General features: G+C 33.8%; 1 protein-coding gene across 1 annotated transcript in view; it reads right to left on the bottom strand.

The window, feature by feature from the left end:
• Nucleotides 1–16,037: 16,037 nt before the first annotated feature.
• The window catches only part of LOC118198089 (uncharacterized), a 357,202-nt gene continuing 352,192 nt past the window's right edge, over nt 16,038–21,047 (bottom strand). Inside the window, exons 17-18 of the mRNA XM_085819674.1 lie at nt 19,217–19,357; nt 16,038–16,171 (exon numbers count right to left, since the gene is read on the bottom strand). Of these exons, the coding sequence (XP_085675800.1) occupies nt 19,254–19,357 (104 nt within the window). The 3' untranslated portion in view covers nt 16,038–16,171; nt 19,217–19,253. The remainder of the gene's footprint in view (nt 16,172–19,216; nt 19,358–21,047) is intronic.

The raw sequence follows: 21,047 nt of genomic DNA, 5'->3' as shown, positions 1-21,047 counted from the left end.
TCAAGGTGTTCTGTGAAGGAGATAAATTTTCTTTCATATATTTTAGGGTTAGGTTTTTATTTCAATGAAAGTAACATTTTCTCACTTCTTATCATGCAATTTTTTTAATTACTGTTTATTAAAATTCAAATACTGAACTAATGAATTACACTTATAGAGTTTCAATCTCCTAGGTAGCTTCCGCTAAGACCGTTATGAAGACGTAAGAGACTTATCGGTAAGTTTAGATAAACAACAGAGCATACAAAGGATGTAAAAAACCCTTTTATTAAGAACTAAATGCAGTTGAACAGAAGGCATTTCTTGTGCTTACAAAACCAGAAAGCATTTATGGTCTAACTCAAAAGTAACTTCAAATTAAAACTAAGCTAAATCTTAAGCTAGACCGAAGGCTAGCTTAAAACTGAATGATTAGCGCGAAAGTTGACTCAAACCTATACCGGCGTGACAAGCACTATTGGCAACACCGGGCAAAGACAGACTGCTAGCGTAGAATATCAACTAGGAAAATGGCCTTCCACAGGCAGAACTGGCTGTGACTAAATAATCGAAAATGTCCCTTTAAGTACTATCTCATTCTATCTCATTTGAATATGAGCGAACATTGTTTCAGAAAAGCGGAAAGGGAGAAGTGGCAGTAAAGTTGCTTAACATAAAAAAATGTTGTTAATTAAAATAAATAAATACTTTAGAGGCTAAATAAATAAAAAAAAAACGAGATGTAAATATTATTTCGAGGATTTAGAAATGAAGAAGAAATTCTGTCAATAAAAGGAACTAAAAACATTCTTCTAAATCAATCCAATTCATATCAGAAATTGCAAATATCCAATTACCTTTTTCTGTCCATTCAATATTTATTTTCTAAGCCTACAAGTGTATGTGTGTGCAGATTTAAGAGAATTTATGTATTATGTCCAGTTTCTGAAAAATTACGGAACAAATGTTAATGAAATTTAGGTATAAATAGGCATTTATGAGAGGCACTGTTAAAAAGAACAGTTCGGGTAAGAGATGAGAAATAGTATTTAAAAGTAATTTTATGTGCCCAGAGAAAGAAAAGTACTATTGAAAAGTCTTTTTATGTGCACATGATTATCAGTAAAGCTCATAGTACAGAGCACAGCCACACAATTCGCTTAGCGTAATGGTACACTGGACAGAAGGCGATTGAGGAGTTTCTGTGGCATTCGGTCCTATCCCTGTAACAAGACAGCTTCCAACTCCGGGAATGTTTTTGGAGGGTGGTGGCAAGATAAAATTATACTTCCCAGAGCGTTTCAGGCATAGTCTATGGAATAAGGCTGGGAGATTTGGCTGACCAATCAATGCGGTGAATATTGTCTTCCAGGTAATCGTGGACCAGTTGAGACTCGTGTGGATGAGCATTGTTGTCCATTAACAAGAACCCAGCACCAGTTCTACCCCTAAAAATTCGAACATAGGGCTTTAAGATCTCCTTTTTATACCTCATAGCAGTCACAGTGCCTTTGTCAACCACATGCAGGGATGGGCGTCCGTCCGTCCAACATAGTGGCTGCCCAAACTACTACACCTTCAGTACCATAATGATCCTTTTCCTTGACGAGAGAGGGATGACATCATGTTACAGGTTCTCTCCAGATACAGATATGCCGAGAATCAATAATCGATGCCCAGGTTGAACTCCGACTCATCTGTAAACATCACTGATTCATTGAAGTCTGGTCCAAGGCCCATGTTGTCTCCACCATGCTCATAACAGAACGCATGTTTTGTGTTCTGATGTGAGCGCGTGCTTTGGGATACAGCTCTATCTCAAAAAGCCTTTAGGCAAATATGGACCATGAAACTCGGATTGCAGTGGCAGCATAAAGCTCATGGGAGAGCAGTGGAGCTGTAGCATTCCTGTGTTGCTGCTCTGAAAGTGCCAAGTAACGAACCTCATTCGTCTTTATGGATCTTGGTCGATCTTGTCCCGAGCTTCAGGATATGAATCTAGTGTTCTGAAACAGTTTCCCCAAACTGCAGACGACACTGGGCGTTACACAGAGCTCTGCAGCCACCTGCACTTGGGATTGGCCTGCTTCCAATCTGCCGATAATTCTCAGTCTCATTCCGTCATGTGTACGTTCGTGGGTACTTATTTTATCTGACACTTTATAAAATTTTCCCAACTCTTAAGAGAAACACGTCAAATATCATGAAGGAGTACGAGCACACAAATAACTGAAAATCTCTTTTGCGCTTATATCCCCTCCACAATCACCAGCTTCGCAGACATGCTAGCGTATGCTTACTTACTCGACTCTGAGTATTTGCAAACTTCTACGGCGGCATAATTAGTACCTTTGGCTCAATATGTTTCGTAAAAATGTACATAATTTGCAAATTCGCTTAAATTTACTTATGAGTGTAATTTATATTGACTTCATAAAAATAGCCGTACTAATTAATAGTAAGGGCAATAAATTCTGTTTGGACATCTCGAGTTTTAAAACGCGGTCCAACTCTGGACGTAATTACCGATTTCAGACTGTCCGGGTTAATACTAGACGTCTAGCAACCATAGCTGTAGCATATTGGCATCATTTAAGTCGTGAACAGATTTTGAAACAGGCTATACCATTTGCCTTTTAGATAAATTTAACGTTTTTTTCAAAGTTGATACAAATAATTTATTTTAAGTGATTTATGTTACTGAAATGACAGAGAAGTGCGGTGTCGTTATTGAAATTAACTTTTATTATTCAGTTTATGCACTACATTAAGAAAAATTTATTCATAAAATGAAATGTTAATGAGCTTAATCAAATTACATGTTCTTTGATAAATAGTCCTTTTGAAGTCGGTACTATTTATCGAAGAACTTACTCGTAAACTTTATGCAAAATAAAATTCTAATTTTAAAACGCATTATTTTGTGATAGCATTTATAAAAAGTTTAAATATTTATCGAATTTCACCTTATAAGGTATTTCTCCCGCCTTCCAAGCATGCCTTCGTGGTGTGGTGGTCTGCACGCTGGGCGCGTATTTCCAGAGGTCCGCGGTTTGATTCCCGACGAAGGTGTTACTTTTTTTTCATCTCTCTTGCTCCAAAAATACCTAATAACTCTAAAGCCTTTTTCGAAGTGTTTTTTTGATCACTGTATTTGAATCCCTTTTGGTCGGCGGTGTGGTGTAATTAATTATGGCAAAGCACACGAGGGCTATCTGCCTAAAGGGAGGGATGCCTTCGTGGAGGACTTTCTAAGGGAAGCTGGCTCGTATACACGTTACACATGGGGAAAACCACGAAAACATCCATGCAGCCAGTCCGTTCGCGGGATTCGAACCTCGGACCGAACTACCAGTGTTCAGCGACTTTACCGCTCGGCCGCTGGTGGGCCCCTTTTGGTCGACTATGTCTAATGGAATTTTGAGAGAAATTCATTAGTGTTTCAGCACTAATGTAATTGTCAGTATCGTTGTATCGTTTTCAGTCGCATTTCTGGTACCATCCCCCACACCTTATATTCATGTGAGATTTGATATAATATCTGCATCACTCGAGAATTGAATGCCCAGCTGGATGAAATCGCTGTCGTACCATTCCTCGACCTAGAATTTTACATTATCAATTTTTCGGCATGCAACTTCAGTTATTATCTCTATTTTTCACAATCAAATAAATCTCCCGATTTATATATTAGGAAGAACTTTTCTCCATGATCGAACCATTGTTATTGGTTTTACTTCGACTATGCTTTTACTACTTTTGAGCTTGGAGTTGAGTGTGAGTGAGCGGGCACTGCTATGCACCGATATTTCGCAAACCGGGTAATATGCAGCAGGATAATAGAGAGTACACTGTACCTTCGGATATCAACCTGAATATGCGTCTTTTGAATAGTTAGGGCAAAGTTGACGTTCCACATTTTCTGCTCTAGAAAATTCTAAAGTCTCTACAGTTGTCTGATAACAAGCAGGTGTTTGATAACAAATCCTCACCTTTTGGCCGATTGAAACTCTTGCCTCTCCGTTAAGTCCTCATTAAGAGAAAGAAAATGTAAGGAATCATGGTATTTTCCTATGCATGGCTTTGTAATGTAAATGTTGGCATATTCGCATACACTGGCTTAGTATCTTACTTTGACAGTAGCTGCTCTGAAGGCACAATAACACGAGACCTGGTCCTACTACCAGAAATGGTTGTCTATGTGGTCCAGACAGCTTAGACAGCCCTTTCTGCTTTGGCCATCCGAGTAGTTACATGACGGCCATGAACATGGTGTTATAATCTTAACTGCCTCAGTCCGTCGTGGTTTCCGACACACCAGATTTTTGACGGGTTCCTGGTGGGTTGGTTCAGCAATAGAATTCAAAGAGTTCGTTTTGAATAAATCTGAGTTCTTGGATTGAGGTCCCCGGTTTATAGCAAAAAACATATTTATTCTATCCTCTCTCCCAGGGGATTTCACGAATAGTTTCCATCTTCTGCCTATTATATGTCTTTATATATTTCTTTATGAGTGTCTTTATTTGGGGACCTGATCATCCTTACTTGCATTTAGTTGTAAGAAAGGACGTATAAAATTGATTGATTGACATCTAGCTACTAATAGTGTAAGATCTATTTCTAACTGTTCACATACACTAACTTAGATCCTACGATGAACCTGGCGAATCCTCGCACAGGCGTGAAATAAATACCAGCACAGAAGAAGGGTGAAAATAACCCTTTATTAACTAAAACTAAAATAAAAGACAGCACGGACTTCGTGCTTTACAAAAATACCGTTCACTTGCGGCGATAACTTAAACGTAGAAAGAGAATACAAAATCAAATCTGAAAAATAAAACGAGTGCAAGAACGCACTTCAAAATTACTCCTAAGAGATGGACTCGCAGAGATCTAACCGGCGTGATACTAAACTGAAAATGGCCAAAAGGCCTAACTCGAGTTACCGCGAAAATAACAACGAAACGTGCGCTAGGCTAGCGAAACACGCTCTGAATAAAACTGAGATAATCACACGTTTAAATAGCACTTCACTTAACTTTAAATTTACATCCTGGCGAGAGAATGTGAGTGAAAGTTTGAGAAGTTGAGAACAGGTAAACTTAAAATAAATTTGTTATGAAAATTAAGAAAAACCCTGCAAAAGAAGAACAGTGATTCGAAACTTCGAGAGGGCAGAGATGATGTTTTTGTTGGCTCACCAAAATGCTTAATTGTTTCTACAACCTTATGAAAGCGATAAAATAGTTTTCTACTTCTTTACTTAATGAATAAAATGTATTATTCGGTTTCACTTGTTTTTCGTAGGATAATATTTTCCTACTTTCAAAATCTGATATTTCTTCTCACCGAATTGCTGGCTTCTCAAGGAAGATTTAAAAATTGCTTTTTTTCTACCCAAACATTTCTAAGAGTCCTTATTTTTTCTCATTTTTTTTCCAAAAAAACGAAAGATAAGTCTTCCCACTAGACACAGTTTTGTGATTTCAGGTTTGGAATTGGTAATAATAATGAATTAAAAAAAATTGTGCATAGCTGACTAATTATGATTGTTAGAGCAGAAGTTTATGATTGTACTGCATATTCATTCTAAAAATGCCTCATTCGACATTTCCATTGAGCAAGATGGCTGTAAAAATATTTTCTTTCTACTAATAATTCATCTTCAAATTTTGGAGAGAGAAGACTTTATCGTCAGAATTTTTAATCTTAAATATCTTTTCGGCTTATCATTTTACATGTTGCTCATTACTTTTATCGTTACATTTGTCATTAAATAAAATGCAGCAAAACTTTATAACTTAATCTGTTTCGCTTCAGATAAATTAGGGGGATTAATTATCTTTTGTATTTCTAATTACCAGTACGAAAACGTTTACTGAAAGATAACATTAGCCTTTACGTCTTCAAGATTGATAATTTCAAGGTATAATGATAATGGTAGGGATAATGTCTCGTTTCACCGCTGCTTTTGTTTGTTACGACATTTTAGTGAGGTAAATATAGCATTAAGTTTTTTACATGAATGTAATTAACGCAATCTGATATTTCTGCTCTTTATAATTTCCACCAGTGTAGATTCGTCTCATCTTCAAGACAACAGTTCCCTAATTACAAGAACATTTGAAACAGTTTTGTTCTTGCATATATCTATAGCTTGTGCATAATAAAGCAGATATTTAAATAATTTGTAAATAAGTAACCATAATGTCTGAATGAATATTTTATTTATTTTATTTTTCAAATTTTAGACTAAATTAAAAAAAACTTTATGTCGAATGTATTTTATTTTATTATATTATTTACTCATATTTATACATTTTGAAATAAAATAGTAGATTAAGTAATTTATCGTAAAGACTATAAGCTCTGCCCACTAGAGAGATTTACTAAAGAGAATGATTTATTCCTGCATCAATTAGCAATTTTAACTCAATTAATAATCATTCACGCTATTTTCCAAAAGTAACTTTCTGCCAAAACATCTAGTTTGGTTTGGTTTGGTTTATTTGGTTATAGCAAAGCACTCTAGAGCTATCTGCCTAAGAGGGGTGATGCCTTTGAGGAGGACTTTCTAAGGGAAACTGTGTTGTATACACATGGGAAAACCCACGAAAACGCCCAAGCAGCCAACCCATTTACCGGTATTCGAGCTCCCGATCCGAACTATCAGTGTTCAGCGACTTTACTGCACGGCCGCTGGTGGGCGCCAGAATGTCTGGAAAAATAAAAATATGTGTTCCTTAGAAGACAAAATTTACAGATTAAAAGAATGAATAATAAATATGAAATAGTTCAAGAAACAAGTAAATTCTGTCAACTCTGAAAACAAACATTTCTGAAAGAAAAAAATATGGAAAATCCTAAAGAAGGAGATGCAGCTTGTAGAAAATACGTTTCAAAGAAGCTGCCTGTTCAAGGCAGAAAATTTTCTGAGATTCATAATTTATTTTGTCGAAGAGTTTCACTCAACACCTTGCATCAAACCTTTCACTGGTAGCGAAAAATGCAAAAGTAATGCCATTATAATTGAATATTAAGAACGATAAACTTTAAATAGAGTATCTGCGTAAATTTGGACTGTATAAAGTACTCTAATGTCCTATTATAAGTGGAGATTCCAGCGATTTCTCAAATGAATCTGTTGCAGGCTATTTAAAGAATCTATTTAAAATAATGGGCGCAGAAAAAAAACCGATACTTTTAACATTGATCAAATCGATCTTTTAGTTCATCTCACGTCTGTAAAAGGTCTAACTTTAAAATATGCCATAAAAACAAAAATATCTCATTATTTCTCTCTTGTAATATACTTATGGAATTTAAAAGCAAATACTACTTTTAGTCATAAAAAAGTTACTAAAACTACGGTCTTTCACATGTATCAGATGCTAGTTATTATAACAAGGTGTCCGTGGTATGTATGTCGTGGTTTGATTACCATGGACATTTGATTAAAAAAAATATTGGGAAACGTTCTTTTTTGTTAATGACTTTATTTGCTAGTAGAAGTCGATGTCCTTTTTAATTTTTATTAGCCCAAAGGAGCGTTAGCTCAGAAGAGCTATTACTCTCGAAACGGTAATTCGCGTCGGTTCATTATAAAGGGCGTATCACATTTTAAATTATTGTCATCAAATATTAACGCTCTGTATTATATTTAAGGAAATTAAATCATGAACAATCTGCATGAATGTAGGTATGTTTCTTGCATTGTTAAAAAGCTACGGTACCTAGAGCCATCAAATTTTGAATAACGTAATCCTCCACCCGAATATGGGCACATGAAAGCCTGAATTTTAAATTTTGAATTTGTTTTATTACCTATTTCATATTTTGTAAAATTTTAACGAATTTTGGATAAACAACGATTTCAAAGAGTGAGTAAAGGCGGAAAAATACATTTTTATCTCGTGCGTGCGAAACTGTCGATCGGAAATTCTAAAGATATGCTGTTTTTAAGTATTTTATCGTATTGCTGTTGAATTTGATTTTATCTGGCTTAATTGAGAAGAACATCATATTTAATAAATAAAGGCTAAAAATGTTAAAACATTAAAAATGCCCATTTAGGTGTATTATAAAATCTGAAAGCTTTCAAACATTTTTTATTTTTTTCTTTATTGGTTTTTTTTTATTTAGGTACTTGGCACGTTTCCAGCCCCACCCGAGAACCTTCACTTCGTTGTTCCATGATCCGAACGATTAAGACAAAAGTGAGTGTGATCGCAAACATTGAGATGCCATGCCTTTTTTGCGTGGTGAGGGAAGCATTATATTAGAATACAATGAACGAAAGGTGTAGATGGTGGCTGACACAAATTTTTATTATGCAAAAAATAAACGAAGCCAATTTTTTTCTTGTTTATTTCTTAAATGTTATACTAAATGCTTCAGTTATGGAGATTGGAAAATGAAATATTTTTTTTAAACGGAAACTTTGTTTTAAACGGATAATATTTTAACGAAACTAGAAATGAAGATGTGTAACATCAGTCGTATGACGATTTGAATACTATCATTAATATATTTTTCTAATACATTTGCAAACTTAAATTATGCAAATATATGTATTTCCTTCTAAATTTAAATTTCGATTATACATCTCTCTTGAACTGTCGCTTGAAAGACGTATAAAGTGCGCCTTATGATAGTCCTTCAACTGTTCTCTTATTTCATGGCATGAAGTAAATGTAAGAAACTAAATACTTATGCATATTTATGCAATATTAATGCAATATTTTGTTAGATATTCTATTTTATTCGCAAAATGACCACCCTGAATTCATTGGCCTAAATATCCTATTTTTGTACGGTCTAATATATCTTCACATTTAACCGTTAAAATGGAAAAAAATATAGCAAAAAAATAATAGTATTTAAATTATGCCAGAAATGGAAAAAATTTTTAAAGAAACATATATTTTAGTGATTTTAAACTATTTAAGCTTTTATAACTATTTAAGCTTGGACGACATTTGTGATTCTGATACTTCTAAAAGGAAAGAAGATAATGATATCTGATAGCTAGAAAAGATAATAATATTTGATATACTCAGTATTCATTATTATTTAAGTAACAATTAAAAACTGAGAAATTTTGCCTCAGCGATAAAACTAACAAGCCTTCATATTATTCATTAGTACTTTTTTAATTATTAGAAGCTTTAAATTATAATTATTAAGTCATATTTCCCATCTGTGAAAGTCTAAAAATGTACATCTTTTTCCATTCGTAAAAATCTGGTATTGATCTATAATAATATTTAAGGGATTTAGTATAAATATTCTAAAGAAGTAAATGAGTCTTTTAAAGTAACGTAATCTCATTCAAACGTACGTAATCTGATTACGTAAATTGTTACGTAAATCTGATTACGTACGTAAATTGAACGTAATCTCATTCAAAAAATTACTCGATTAAGCTATTCTGTCCTCATTTTGCTCAAATCTTTTATTAGTAATTATACGAAAATTATATCGATGTTTAAAACAATTTCTAGCAGTCTTGAAAAAAAAATCGAATGATGAATAATAAATATTTCTAGACAACTAGAATATTTAATTTTAAAATGCTCTTTTAGTTCTATTTTAAGAATTGGTATTGATTATTTTCATGTTAGGAGAGTTGTTATGTTACATGGTATTTTTGTACACTAAGTCATGGAAAAGCCCAGTGAGGTTGTTCGCCCAATAAGAGATTTCGAGAAAACTTTCTGTAACCTCGTATTTATTCTACAACATGAAAAACATACCCGAGCCATTTCGCTACTTTTACTGTCGCAATGGCAAATTGATTCGATAGTATTATATTTACATTTTGAGATTACAATTACTTGGTATATGTGTTACACTAATAGATCAATCTAGTGATTAACTGAATCTTGTATGATTTGAATACTTCATTTGCAACATATACAATGCCATTTGCCACATCTGCCACTATTTTACAACAAAATGGAATGCCTACTAGTTGGCTTCTTGAAAGATTTATTGCAGTTAGTAATCAAGAAGAGTACAGATGAGGATCTCCTACTACAATGCTCTTCAGTACTAGTGAAGTAAATAAGGGCCAATTACTAAGGTACTTTTCTCTCCTTACTGTGTGACTTCTTGGTGTAATTGGAAGCATGTCCGGCTAGCGATCGGGATGTCCACAGTTCGAATCATGCCGAGTGAATTGCTGGCTTTATCACGTTTTCTGCTACAAGATACCAAAGACTCTTCATTGGCATTCGAACTAAAATATTGTGAACGATAATTTGTCACCACTAGTATTTTATGATTTGGTTCTTGCCTCCCCAATAGCTCTTTAAATGGAAAAGAATATAAAGTATTTTCTCCCTCCTTACCACCTGCATTCCTGGTGTAAACGTGATCGGCTAATTATCGTGAGACTATAAGTTTCAATTCCAGGCAGGACACTGCACATTTTTCATGTTTTCTGCTTTACAAAAAAAAAAAAAAAAAAAAAAAAAAAAAAAAAAAAAACTAATAACTGAACAAGGTTTGTTTGTAGAAAGTCATCTGAAAAGTGATCCTGTCATTACGACACATAATCTCCGAAATCTTTACTGTAATTAATTAATCAATTACTACATCAAGCATTTTTTGAAGAAATGTTGATTATTATTAGAGCTATAGTATATCGAATTAATGAAAGGAAATAAACTTGAAGTTTTGATAATTTGAAATAAAGCTGAAAATATTGACTAAAAAGAGTTCGATAATATCCGCTATTTTTCATTAACAGCTCACTGTTAAAATATGTATCACTCCAAAATCAGAAAGTGATATTATACAAATAAGGAAATTCTTTTGAAAAATTAAGAAAATTGGGCTTTTATATTGTGACAATCACCGTAATTCATTATATTTTAATACTTAATTCTTGGTGGTTACACTTTTCCTCTCTGTCATGCAAGAATGTTGCACTCCCGAAAATACGAAAATTTTAGTTACACAGGCTAGAGCTTTGATTAGCCTTGATACCTAACTAAAACTTATTAAACGAAGATTTGACTTCTACCTCAGTGAATTACCTTATGGTTATTGTGCCTTTCAATTATCGCAATGTCAGAAATATTATTGAGATTTTGAATTTGAATGGAACAATAGAGATGTCTCTTGGAACAAGAGATGTCTCTCTGATTTCGAAAAACATAATGCTAGCAGTAGTCAGAAAAATCTAGATACTGTTTTGATTTTGGAACATTAAAATATAATTTTTAACGATTACAGAGTTCTTTATTACAATACTTAAGAGTTCTTTATTACAATACTATAAGCTAGCGGAGTTTTTAGGACTGCAGTAATAACTCGTTTAAATTGTATACTCATACGGAGGAACAAATGAAATTTTAGTTATATTTTTTAAGCTTGTTATGCTTTGTCATTGTTTTTTGCGCGGAATAGTTTACAGTGTGGCACTAAGCGTAAGCTAAGCTAAGCTATCATATTTGAGTAAAATTTAAAAAAAAAACTAGAATTTTAGAGTAGAACTACAATATGATTTCAAAAATGTACTTCACTTTCGTGAATCTTCTAAGATTCAATACTAACTAAATAAATATTTACACGATTCAAACTAAACCTCACAAGATTTATACTAAAATAATCAAACATTATTTCCTAACATGACATAAAAATGCGGAAACCAAACGGTAACGCTGCCAATAATGCGGTATTTTATTGCTTCATTTTGTTATAATTCAATGAAAGATAAAGAATAATTTTTTTTTTTCAAATTTCAAACTTCATCAATTTTTTCTTGGTATCTAAAAAGTTATCCAGTTCATACCATAGCCAAAATAAATCTTTTAGAAATGTGCCATCAGATTTTTGATCTACGCTATCATTAGGAATCACGGCGTTATCGTGGTGATCATTTTGCCATAAAAATGCCATTTTCTTGAAAAGTAATGACGTTTGAATATTTTGAAAGCGTAATGAATGAAATCTAAGATTATTCTTCTTGAATAGAAATGGACTGTGAAAAAAATCGATAGATTATACATCTACATAAGCATGAACTGGGTTAATGGTCTACCTTCAGTTAACTTTCTTCAATACAATTTTTTTTTTCCTATCACTGGAGATAAACAATGTATGATAAACTCGCATTTTCTTCGCTCTTAAGCAATAAAAGTGCTCAAAAATATTTCTTTGTTTCAAATGAATTCATTAATCACAATAAATGTCTCATAGATCTTTCACACTAGACTTAAATCGGGTAGTGTGTATAATAGCTTTTCCAGATCGCTTTTGAATACTGCTATTTTTATCCTTAATTCATAGTTTATCGCTTGTTACAAGCGCCTCTCAACTTCATTATTAAGTTCCGAATATCACATCCACGTATGTTTGCTGCCATGAATTATTCGATTCAAGAACACAATAAAAATTTCAGTTTTCTAAGAAAACTCCTAATTTATTATATTGATTGTTTCTACAGCTAGAAGATTAATTATCAGAACGAAATGTTGTGTAAGGAATAATTTCAAATTGACGTCATTGATTAAATTTTGATAAATACGCTCTATTTCAAGATTAGCTTTATCTATGGCAATTCTTTAACAAATATGAAAAAAGAATTTTTCTCTTTAAAAGCCTTTATAATATTTCAACTTAAAATTAAATTGCTGATACTGATTATTAAATTCCAATTTTTAAATCAATAAGCTATTTAAGTTCTGAGATTATCTTCTGAAATACATCCAAAAGGTATTTTGTTCTCAATTTTGAATGAAATATCGTTATAAATCAGAAATTTGAACTTCGAGTCACCGTTGCTCCTAAGTCTTGTAGTGGCGGCCTTCAGAAATGTGACAGAATATAACTGCCTTACAAAATATGTACACCTTGTACAAAAAACAGACAGTTCTATACTTCCCATTCTATTGGGCAGGCTGACTAAACTTAACTTGCTTTTTTTCATCTCTCGAAAGCGTGACTTAGGATGTAAATTAGATTTATATATAGCATTGTTCTAACATAGGTATTTTGATATTTCGTGGTGTAACTGGAAATATACTCTACCCATATTCGAGAGGTCCGTTGTTCGAATCCCGGTAAAGGTTTGTTCATTTCTTACGTTCCTGCATCGATATAACTTAATGATTCTCCAAGTGGCGCCCAAACTGAAAATGAGATGGACAATAAATAGTCACCACCATAATAGCTTATCCTAATCCCCAGTTGCCCTTTAAAAGGGAGTATGTAAGGTATTTTCTCCCTCCTTTCCGCATGCCTTCGTGATGTAATTCGAAGCACACCGGTCGCATATTCAGGAAGTCCGAAGTTTCAATCCCGGTGACGGCATTGCACATTTTTCACTTTCCTGCATAGATATAACATAATGACTCTCTAAAGTATTAAATCTTTAAAAAAGAATGATAATGTAATTAATACATATAAGTCGTTTGGCTATATCTACATAAAAAATGCAGATTTCTCGAAATATAATGTACTGTTACGAAATGTCCAGGCACGGTAAGATAGCTTCCCCGAAAAGCAGGTTTAGGGTTACCATAAAATGGCAAAGGAAGGCAGGGTTGTCACATTAGGCGAGAAATCGCCCATTTTGCGACAAAATTGACAATATTCCATGGACGGATGGTGAACCTTCTGGAAGGAAATTTTACCGGTTTAGCCCAGAATTTTCTCGAACACAAGCCAAAAACTTTATAAACCCTGCTGCTACGAGGAGAGTAAGTGCAAGATAGTTAGTATCTCGAGTTTATCAGTCCGTGCGGAGTTGATAAAGTTAACAGCCGTGCAGGGAGTGCCGAGTGTGTCCTCGAGTGCACCGAAAGAGTCTCGTAGTGTATCGTGGTTAGTGCATCGTCGAGAGAGAGTGTTGAGCTCCGGGAAAGACCGAACGGAGGAGTCGGCAGCTGTGCTCTGTGTGTCGTCGAGTACATCGCGAGTTGCAGCGTGGAGAGTATCGAGAGTACGTGGAGTTTCGAGAACGACCAAGCAGAGTCGGGAGCTGTACTCTGGTGCTTTGCAGTGAAGCTGTCTCCACCGTTATAGCCTGATAACCAGAAGGCTGTGTCGCTGATTGTTCCAGCGAGTGTATAGTAAATTTTCGACGACTGTAAAACGTGACTTTGGAGCTGTCCTGATTCATATTGGCTAAATAAAGTGTGTTTCGATACTTCGTCAAGTGTCGTCGTTATTCACTCCAAATCTAAGAACCGCGTACTAACGTGAAGGAATAACACAACGTAACAGTACTTGATGAAGAAATTCCACGAAAATTCCTTGCATTCCTGAACGTGATTCCGGCACTGAATCTCCAGTCAAGCAAAATCATCACACTATTTCGATAAGCAAACTATACTTGAAGAAAGAGATAATGAATAATGAAGTGAAAAATACGGAAAACTAAATTTTTAATTTATATCATATGAAAATTAATAATATAGAAAGCTCTACGCACTGCAAAATTTTAAGTCTAATGCCTTATGTAACACTGAAAATAATTCGCTAAATTATTCAAATGCTTTATAACAGATTACAAAGACGATCTCCCATTCTGCATAAGATGACAAACAGAAGTGAGGAAAATCCTCAAGAAATTCTCTGCTCTCTCATCTAACAAAAAGCTACAGTCGACAAATTCTCTTTGATTTGCGTGAAAAACAAGCACACCGAAGCACTAAAGGTTTACTTAGTACTACTTAGGCCATATCTAGAAGTAAAACATTTCATTTAAATTACCGTTTTTAACTGAAGATATCAAGATATGAATAAGAAGATTTTGAGGTAAGAACCTATAATATTTTTTAAGATTAAGGATAAATTCTGAGCGGTGCAGAGGTAGGGTGGGATATATGCATTACAGTTATGAGTGTCTATTATTACATTAACTTTATCAAAGTTTTATGTGTTTATATGCATTAATGGTGCTTCTGAACATTGAAAGACTGCTAGCACTGCGGTCTGATTTTGGCGTACCTGGATCAATGATATCAAATATTTCATGGATCAAACATATCCTGCAGTCAACCAACGAAGATCCGTCATCAGAAAGTACTCTTAATTTTGAAATGACAGAATATACTTCCTTCCTTGATCTTCGTATTCATAGCTTCCATAGAATGACGATGTTATGCAATATTTCACTTATGCAATCCACAAGATTTGGACCTCATATTAAATGGCAAAACTTTAAAAAGATGACATCTCTATATGTCTGCCAATGCCAATCAAACACATTATGTTAAAATGAAGGGCAGGACATTGTACTTCCTCGCTTTTTCTCTTACCTTGTATATAGTTACAATTCGAATTTTCATTTCCTTGATTTGCATAAAAACAGCATGAATTTCCAAGTCAATTACTTATGCGTCAAGGAATAATGAGTTTGCGTCAAGGAATAATGAGTAATTATGAACTGTATTTTACATGGCTAATTGAAATTTAATTTTATCACGCTATAAGGAGTAAGTGTTGTAAACTGTAGCCAAACGAATCAAGTATTTAGAAAAAAACGTTTTAATGCCACTTTTTAATTTAATTCTAAATTTTTAGAAACATTTATAAGCGTTATAATTTGAAATAAAATATAGAAAAATTGAATTGATATAAAATATGTGTTTTGCAAACCTATTTGCATACCATCCACATTCATCACGTGTTTCTCAGCCTCTACATTAGTGACTTGTTCTCCAATTTTTGGGGTGTACTCCAACTGCGCTAATGAAACTCCCCCCCGGGTCGAGCTATAGTCCAACTGCGCCAATCAAAACTTTTTGTCTTCCTGGATCCAATCTTGGATACTCATTCTACTTGAAGCCCTCTTTTATGGCACACGAAGTTCTGACAGCCGGAACACAACATGAATTACTCATGCTAATTTCGACATACAGCGGAATTTGGAGTTGGACTATTTACATTAAAGACAGCTTACTTTTTGGTGCTTAATTACTGGTTTATTTTAGAGAGAGTGCGTAAGAAATAACTGTAAGAATAATTAATGCAAAGTAAACGAAACTTTCTAATGTGACGTTGTTGCTAACGTTTTTAATAAATAAAACAAGACAAAGACAGTGGATGCTGTATATTTTATTTTAGATCAAATTTACTAAAGATCTTGTCTCAAAATAAGGCACTATTTATTACACAGCTCACAAATTTGTGTATGCAACTTGTTAGCAGTTAGATGATAAATGAGCCGGTATCCCTAAAAAAGAAGGAAAACTATTAAAAGAAGAAATAAATGTATAACAGACACTTTCTTCTCAGATTATAAGCGCACATTTACATTATTAAAAAAGAAGAAAAATAATGTTTTCTATTCATATATTCAGCTTTCTTTTTAAAATCTCATCAGTACTCACTGAAATGAATGAAATAAGAACTGTTACAGATAAATCAAAGAAAAATACTTAGTAAACCCTATCTACCCACATCTCATTGCTTACTTTGACCAGCGAAGCGTATGAAGTAACAGACATCTGTGGAAGCATCTAGACGTGCTTTACACATTGCGAATAATAAGTTTTTATAAATAAAATTATTTTAAATTGGTTAAATAATTGACGACTGTGAAAAGGGTAATCGCATTTTAGAGGTAGGGCGAAGTTTCCAATTTCTTTCATGAACTTTTCAGCAGTATACCAAAACGGCGAGAATGCTTAAAAAAATTTTAACTTACGTCAACAGTGCGACCGCAAAAATCTCTGGATTAACATGACCAGCATCATTTTTGGCAAAAAAAATATTTCTCTTAATGATGAGGGCTAAATATAGCTTGATATAACATTAGAATGCAATATTGGGGGTCTCGACAAATATTGACATAACCAGTGGGGAACATTCATTTCATTGTGCGTATCATTTTAGTATGCAGTATTTATATCGACACAGATCCCAGATCGCCATAATAAATGCAAGGCATGTAACTATAAAACCGCTTCTGGGCTTGGCACTTCGATTCTTGACTCTTGTTGATTGAAAATGCATAGCCTGGTTGGTCGTGTTTTTAACTCTGTTGGGGCAGATAGAATAAGTGGGTGAAAAGATCCAACGAATCCATTGATCTAAATGTTAACACAAGGCGATACATGCCGTGTGGCTCATAATGATAAGGAGCATGTTTAGCTAGTAATAAAGATTTCTTGTTGCATCAACAGGTATATTCCACAGCTGAAAATTCTACGTGTTTATCCTTTCTGAAGCATTACGCCTACTCATAACATAAATTCTAAATTAGACATCTTCTGACGTGATAACATGTTTTCATACAAGTTTAGAGATGAGATGCCAAGTTATGGTTAAAGGAGCTTGAAGTTCACTATCTTGCCATGACCATTTAAGTTGCCAAATATTAGCGTAGTCAAACGCATCTGCTACGACCTGTAAAGCGCTGTATTTTTTACACCGTCGAATCTGCAGGCCGCACAGTGTCTTAATTGCATACAAAACACTGCCGCATACTTGAGGACATTATTTTCTCCTCAGCTGTATTTTCCCAATGAAGATCTATAAGGTATTTCTCCCACTTTCCTAGCATGCCGTCGGTTTGTAGTGGTTCTGCACGCTGTGCCAGAGGTCCGTGGTTCGATTTCCGGCGAAAGCGGTTACTAATTTTTCATCTCTCCAGCTTCCAAAAAATCCTAATATCTCTACAGTGGCGCCCGAACTAAAAGAATGTTGGATGAGGTTTCTCCACACCCAGGATTTGGCGATTTGGTCCCCCGAAAACCTCAACCGCCCTTTAAAAAAGGGGAGTATATAAGGTATTTCTCCCACTTCCCTAGCGTGCCTTCGTGGTGTAGTGGTTCTGCACGCTGGGCCGGTATTCCAGAGGTCCGTGGTTCGATTCCCGGCGAAGGCGGTTGCTAATTTTTCATCTCTCCAGCTTGCAAAAAATCCTAATGTCTCTACAGACCTACTAAGTGTTATGTTGGTATGCCAGTATTCTTGATATTTCAGTGTAAGAATGAATAGATTAAGTTACATCAGTGAATTTGTAAATTTGATAATTTTCTTGAGTTTTTATATAGAGAACAATTATAAAATCTCATAACATTACACATGAACAATTTTAGTATACAATCCTTTTTAAATGTAACATTTTAGAAAAAATTCAAATGATGAATGTATGGAAGCTGAGAGATACCTGTAAGAAGCTCTTGACTTCTGTACGAAAATAATAAATTTTATGGGCAGATCAAGAAAAATATAAAGCAGAATCTATTTATATGAATAATATTTGATAACAATCTTGTATATGGTTGCATTAAAAATTTAATTATTTTTAACAGATATAATACTCACCTAACTAAAAAATGAAGCTTTTTCTTTTCTTCTCTAAATTTATTTTTTCTAAATTCTTTTTTTCTAAAATTTCTGAACTGTTTCGAAATCGTTTTTCTTCCGTTTCTAGCAAATTCCTTTTGTCTTCACTCGGAGTTTTCAGTTTAATTTAACGTAGACATGATGTGAACGAATGAGACATTTTACAATTCAGTGTAAACAAGCATGTACACAAAATATTCAAAGAAAGTGGCTACAAGATTTATTTTCTTAAACTTTTATTCTATGTAAACATATCTAATTGCTTTAAAAATATCGAAAATTAAGGTAAAAACGCTACAAAAATTTTTCAAAGCTGAGAATTAAAGAGATGTGTGAGAACTAGTGTACAATTTTTGATACTCATTAGAGGAAAGCTCTGAAAGTTATTCGCTCAGACTTCAGAAGGAACTCGAAAAAAGGTAATTTATTTCGGCAATTAATAATTCTATGTGTGTGACTCCTGCCGAGCACATTTTAATCTGCTTGAACCTCTTTAGGGAGGATATTTATACCAATCCGCTAACTCTGCTCGACTTTTTTAGAGTCAACAGTCTTTTGAATCTTGTCTGATTTGGTTAGAATACAGAAGAAAAGCAACAACAACGTAATTTCCTGTTTTGTAAAAAAAGTGCAAAGATTAAATTATGAATTACAAATATATCCTCAAATACATCGTATACTAGAGTATACCAGGGTAAATGTAATAAAATATTAAGATTTTATACATTTACTCTGGTAATTGATCTGATTAACGAAAGCTGAATGACATCTTAATAATTGCATAATGTTTGCTATGAGGAACTATACTTGGTATTTAATAAAGCAAAGCCTAGGAAAGTTTCTTGCAATTAATTTGCTCTACTTTTGTATATCCCATTATTGTCCATTTTATAATTTTTTTACCTAATATAAAATGTATACTTACCTTCCTAGTGTATTCCCATTTTCATGTAAATAGGCTACTACAATGTTGTATGACTGTACTCACGAAAGACATCGGTTTCCGGGGAACCTTTTTGCGGTAAATACGAAATTTCATCTATAAAACCTCCACTCATGAAAGAAACTGAAACAATGATTTAACGACTTCATTAATATACCATTAAGTTTGGAATTTAAATACACAGAAGTGGATAAATGATGTAAGCATGAATTTTATACATAAATAAAATGCATTCAAGATATGAAATAAGTTTTGTTGTCAATATTCAGATGCAAAACCGTATTTTTAAAATCATTTTAGGCAGAGTTCTTTCTCCAGAGGTACTGATGGCACTGCAACAGTGTCTTGAATTGTGGACGGTCTCAATAACCAACCAACTGGGTATACTAATAATCAAATCTATATATCAGGGAGTCCGGCGAAATTCCGTGTACGTCGCTTGGCTTCTACACGTCAGACTTTAATTCAACCCTTCAGCTAATTTCTAATTTTCAAAGACTCTGAGCCATCTTAAGGGGCAGTTCCTACTTACAATTCATATCCTTCATAATTAGATCCATTAGATAACAGCAAGAGCAGAAGACGAGCTATTATCTCGATACAAATTGCAAATTTTAAGATTTTTAGAGTTGGCATAAAAATAACTCTTCCAAATTCGAACATTAAGGTTTTCTTATAGATTATATTCTATGATGGATAGATTGATATTTTAAACAAAGAGATTTTCAAAATCTCTTCCCAGTAAAACAAACCTTTAAATAATATATTAATGTTTTGAGCTAAAGATAACCCAAACTGAAAAAAAAGTCATTAAAAAAACTTTGGAACTTTCATTACTATCTTTCAGTTACGGGAAAGGTAAAAACAAACCTGTGCAGAGTGCGCAGGCCTCAATACCACTCAGAATAAAATATGAGTAAGACTATTAGTATTCAATCAGATTATTATACATTCAAGTACTGATCTGTCTATGGAAATGTGCGACGTGTAATGTATATGTTTATTATTTTCGTAATTCAAGTTAATGGTTAGCTAATTCTGGATAATGGAATTTATAACATTCCCGTCTCAATTTCAAAATATATTTTGGTCTATGTAATCAATCGGTTACACTTCAAAAGACTTGCTTAATCACCGTTACGCTTTAATTATTACTGAAAATAAGTAATTATCAGTTTTTATTTTCAGTCAGTCTAGATAAAAGCAAACATGCTAATTTTGCAATTATAGGCCATGTATATGTAGCAAACCTAAAATTTGCCTCAGGAAAATAAAGTATTTTAACGTAGTGTTTATTGACCACATTGAACTAGATGTACTCTAGATGTACCGCAAAGAAAATCCAGTAAGAAATTAACACAGCTGAACGAATGCAGATAATTTTAACCATTTTGTACAATATTGCTTGCACAAATATTACTAATTTCCATGGAAAATATGTTCTGATAACTTCTATATTACCTGAAGAAGCTCTAAAATCTCGAATTCAGGTTCTTGAAATGGGGCTGCAAGCTGAATTGCTTCACTATTTACAAGATGTTTTCTCTACACTTTCAAATTGCGTAGTTTTGTAAACATTGCTGACTCTTCCATCATCAGCCCAGGTTTTTTTCATCAAACGTTTAAGATGTTTTGGTCTATGCTTTCAGAAACCTCGCTTAGAAGCCATAAATAGGAGAGACAGAAATGTTCAACTTCATTTTTACTTTCTCCTTATTCGCATATGGCACTCCATTTGCAAAACAAATGGTGTGCTTTTCTGTCGACTATCATTTTATTTCAACTATCCTTTATATGCAGTTGGACCGTTTGT

This window comes from Stegodyphus dumicola, chromosome 6 (assembly GCF_044657685.1).
Source record: "Stegodyphus dumicola isolate Sdum_Otavi_A_Nest chromosome 6, ASM4465768v1".
NCBI classification, from domain to species: domain Eukaryota; kingdom Metazoa; phylum Arthropoda; class Arachnida; order Araneae; family Eresidae; genus Stegodyphus; species Stegodyphus dumicola.
Note: the sequence above shows the minus strand (reverse complement) of the source record. Positions and strands in the feature narration are given on the sequence as shown.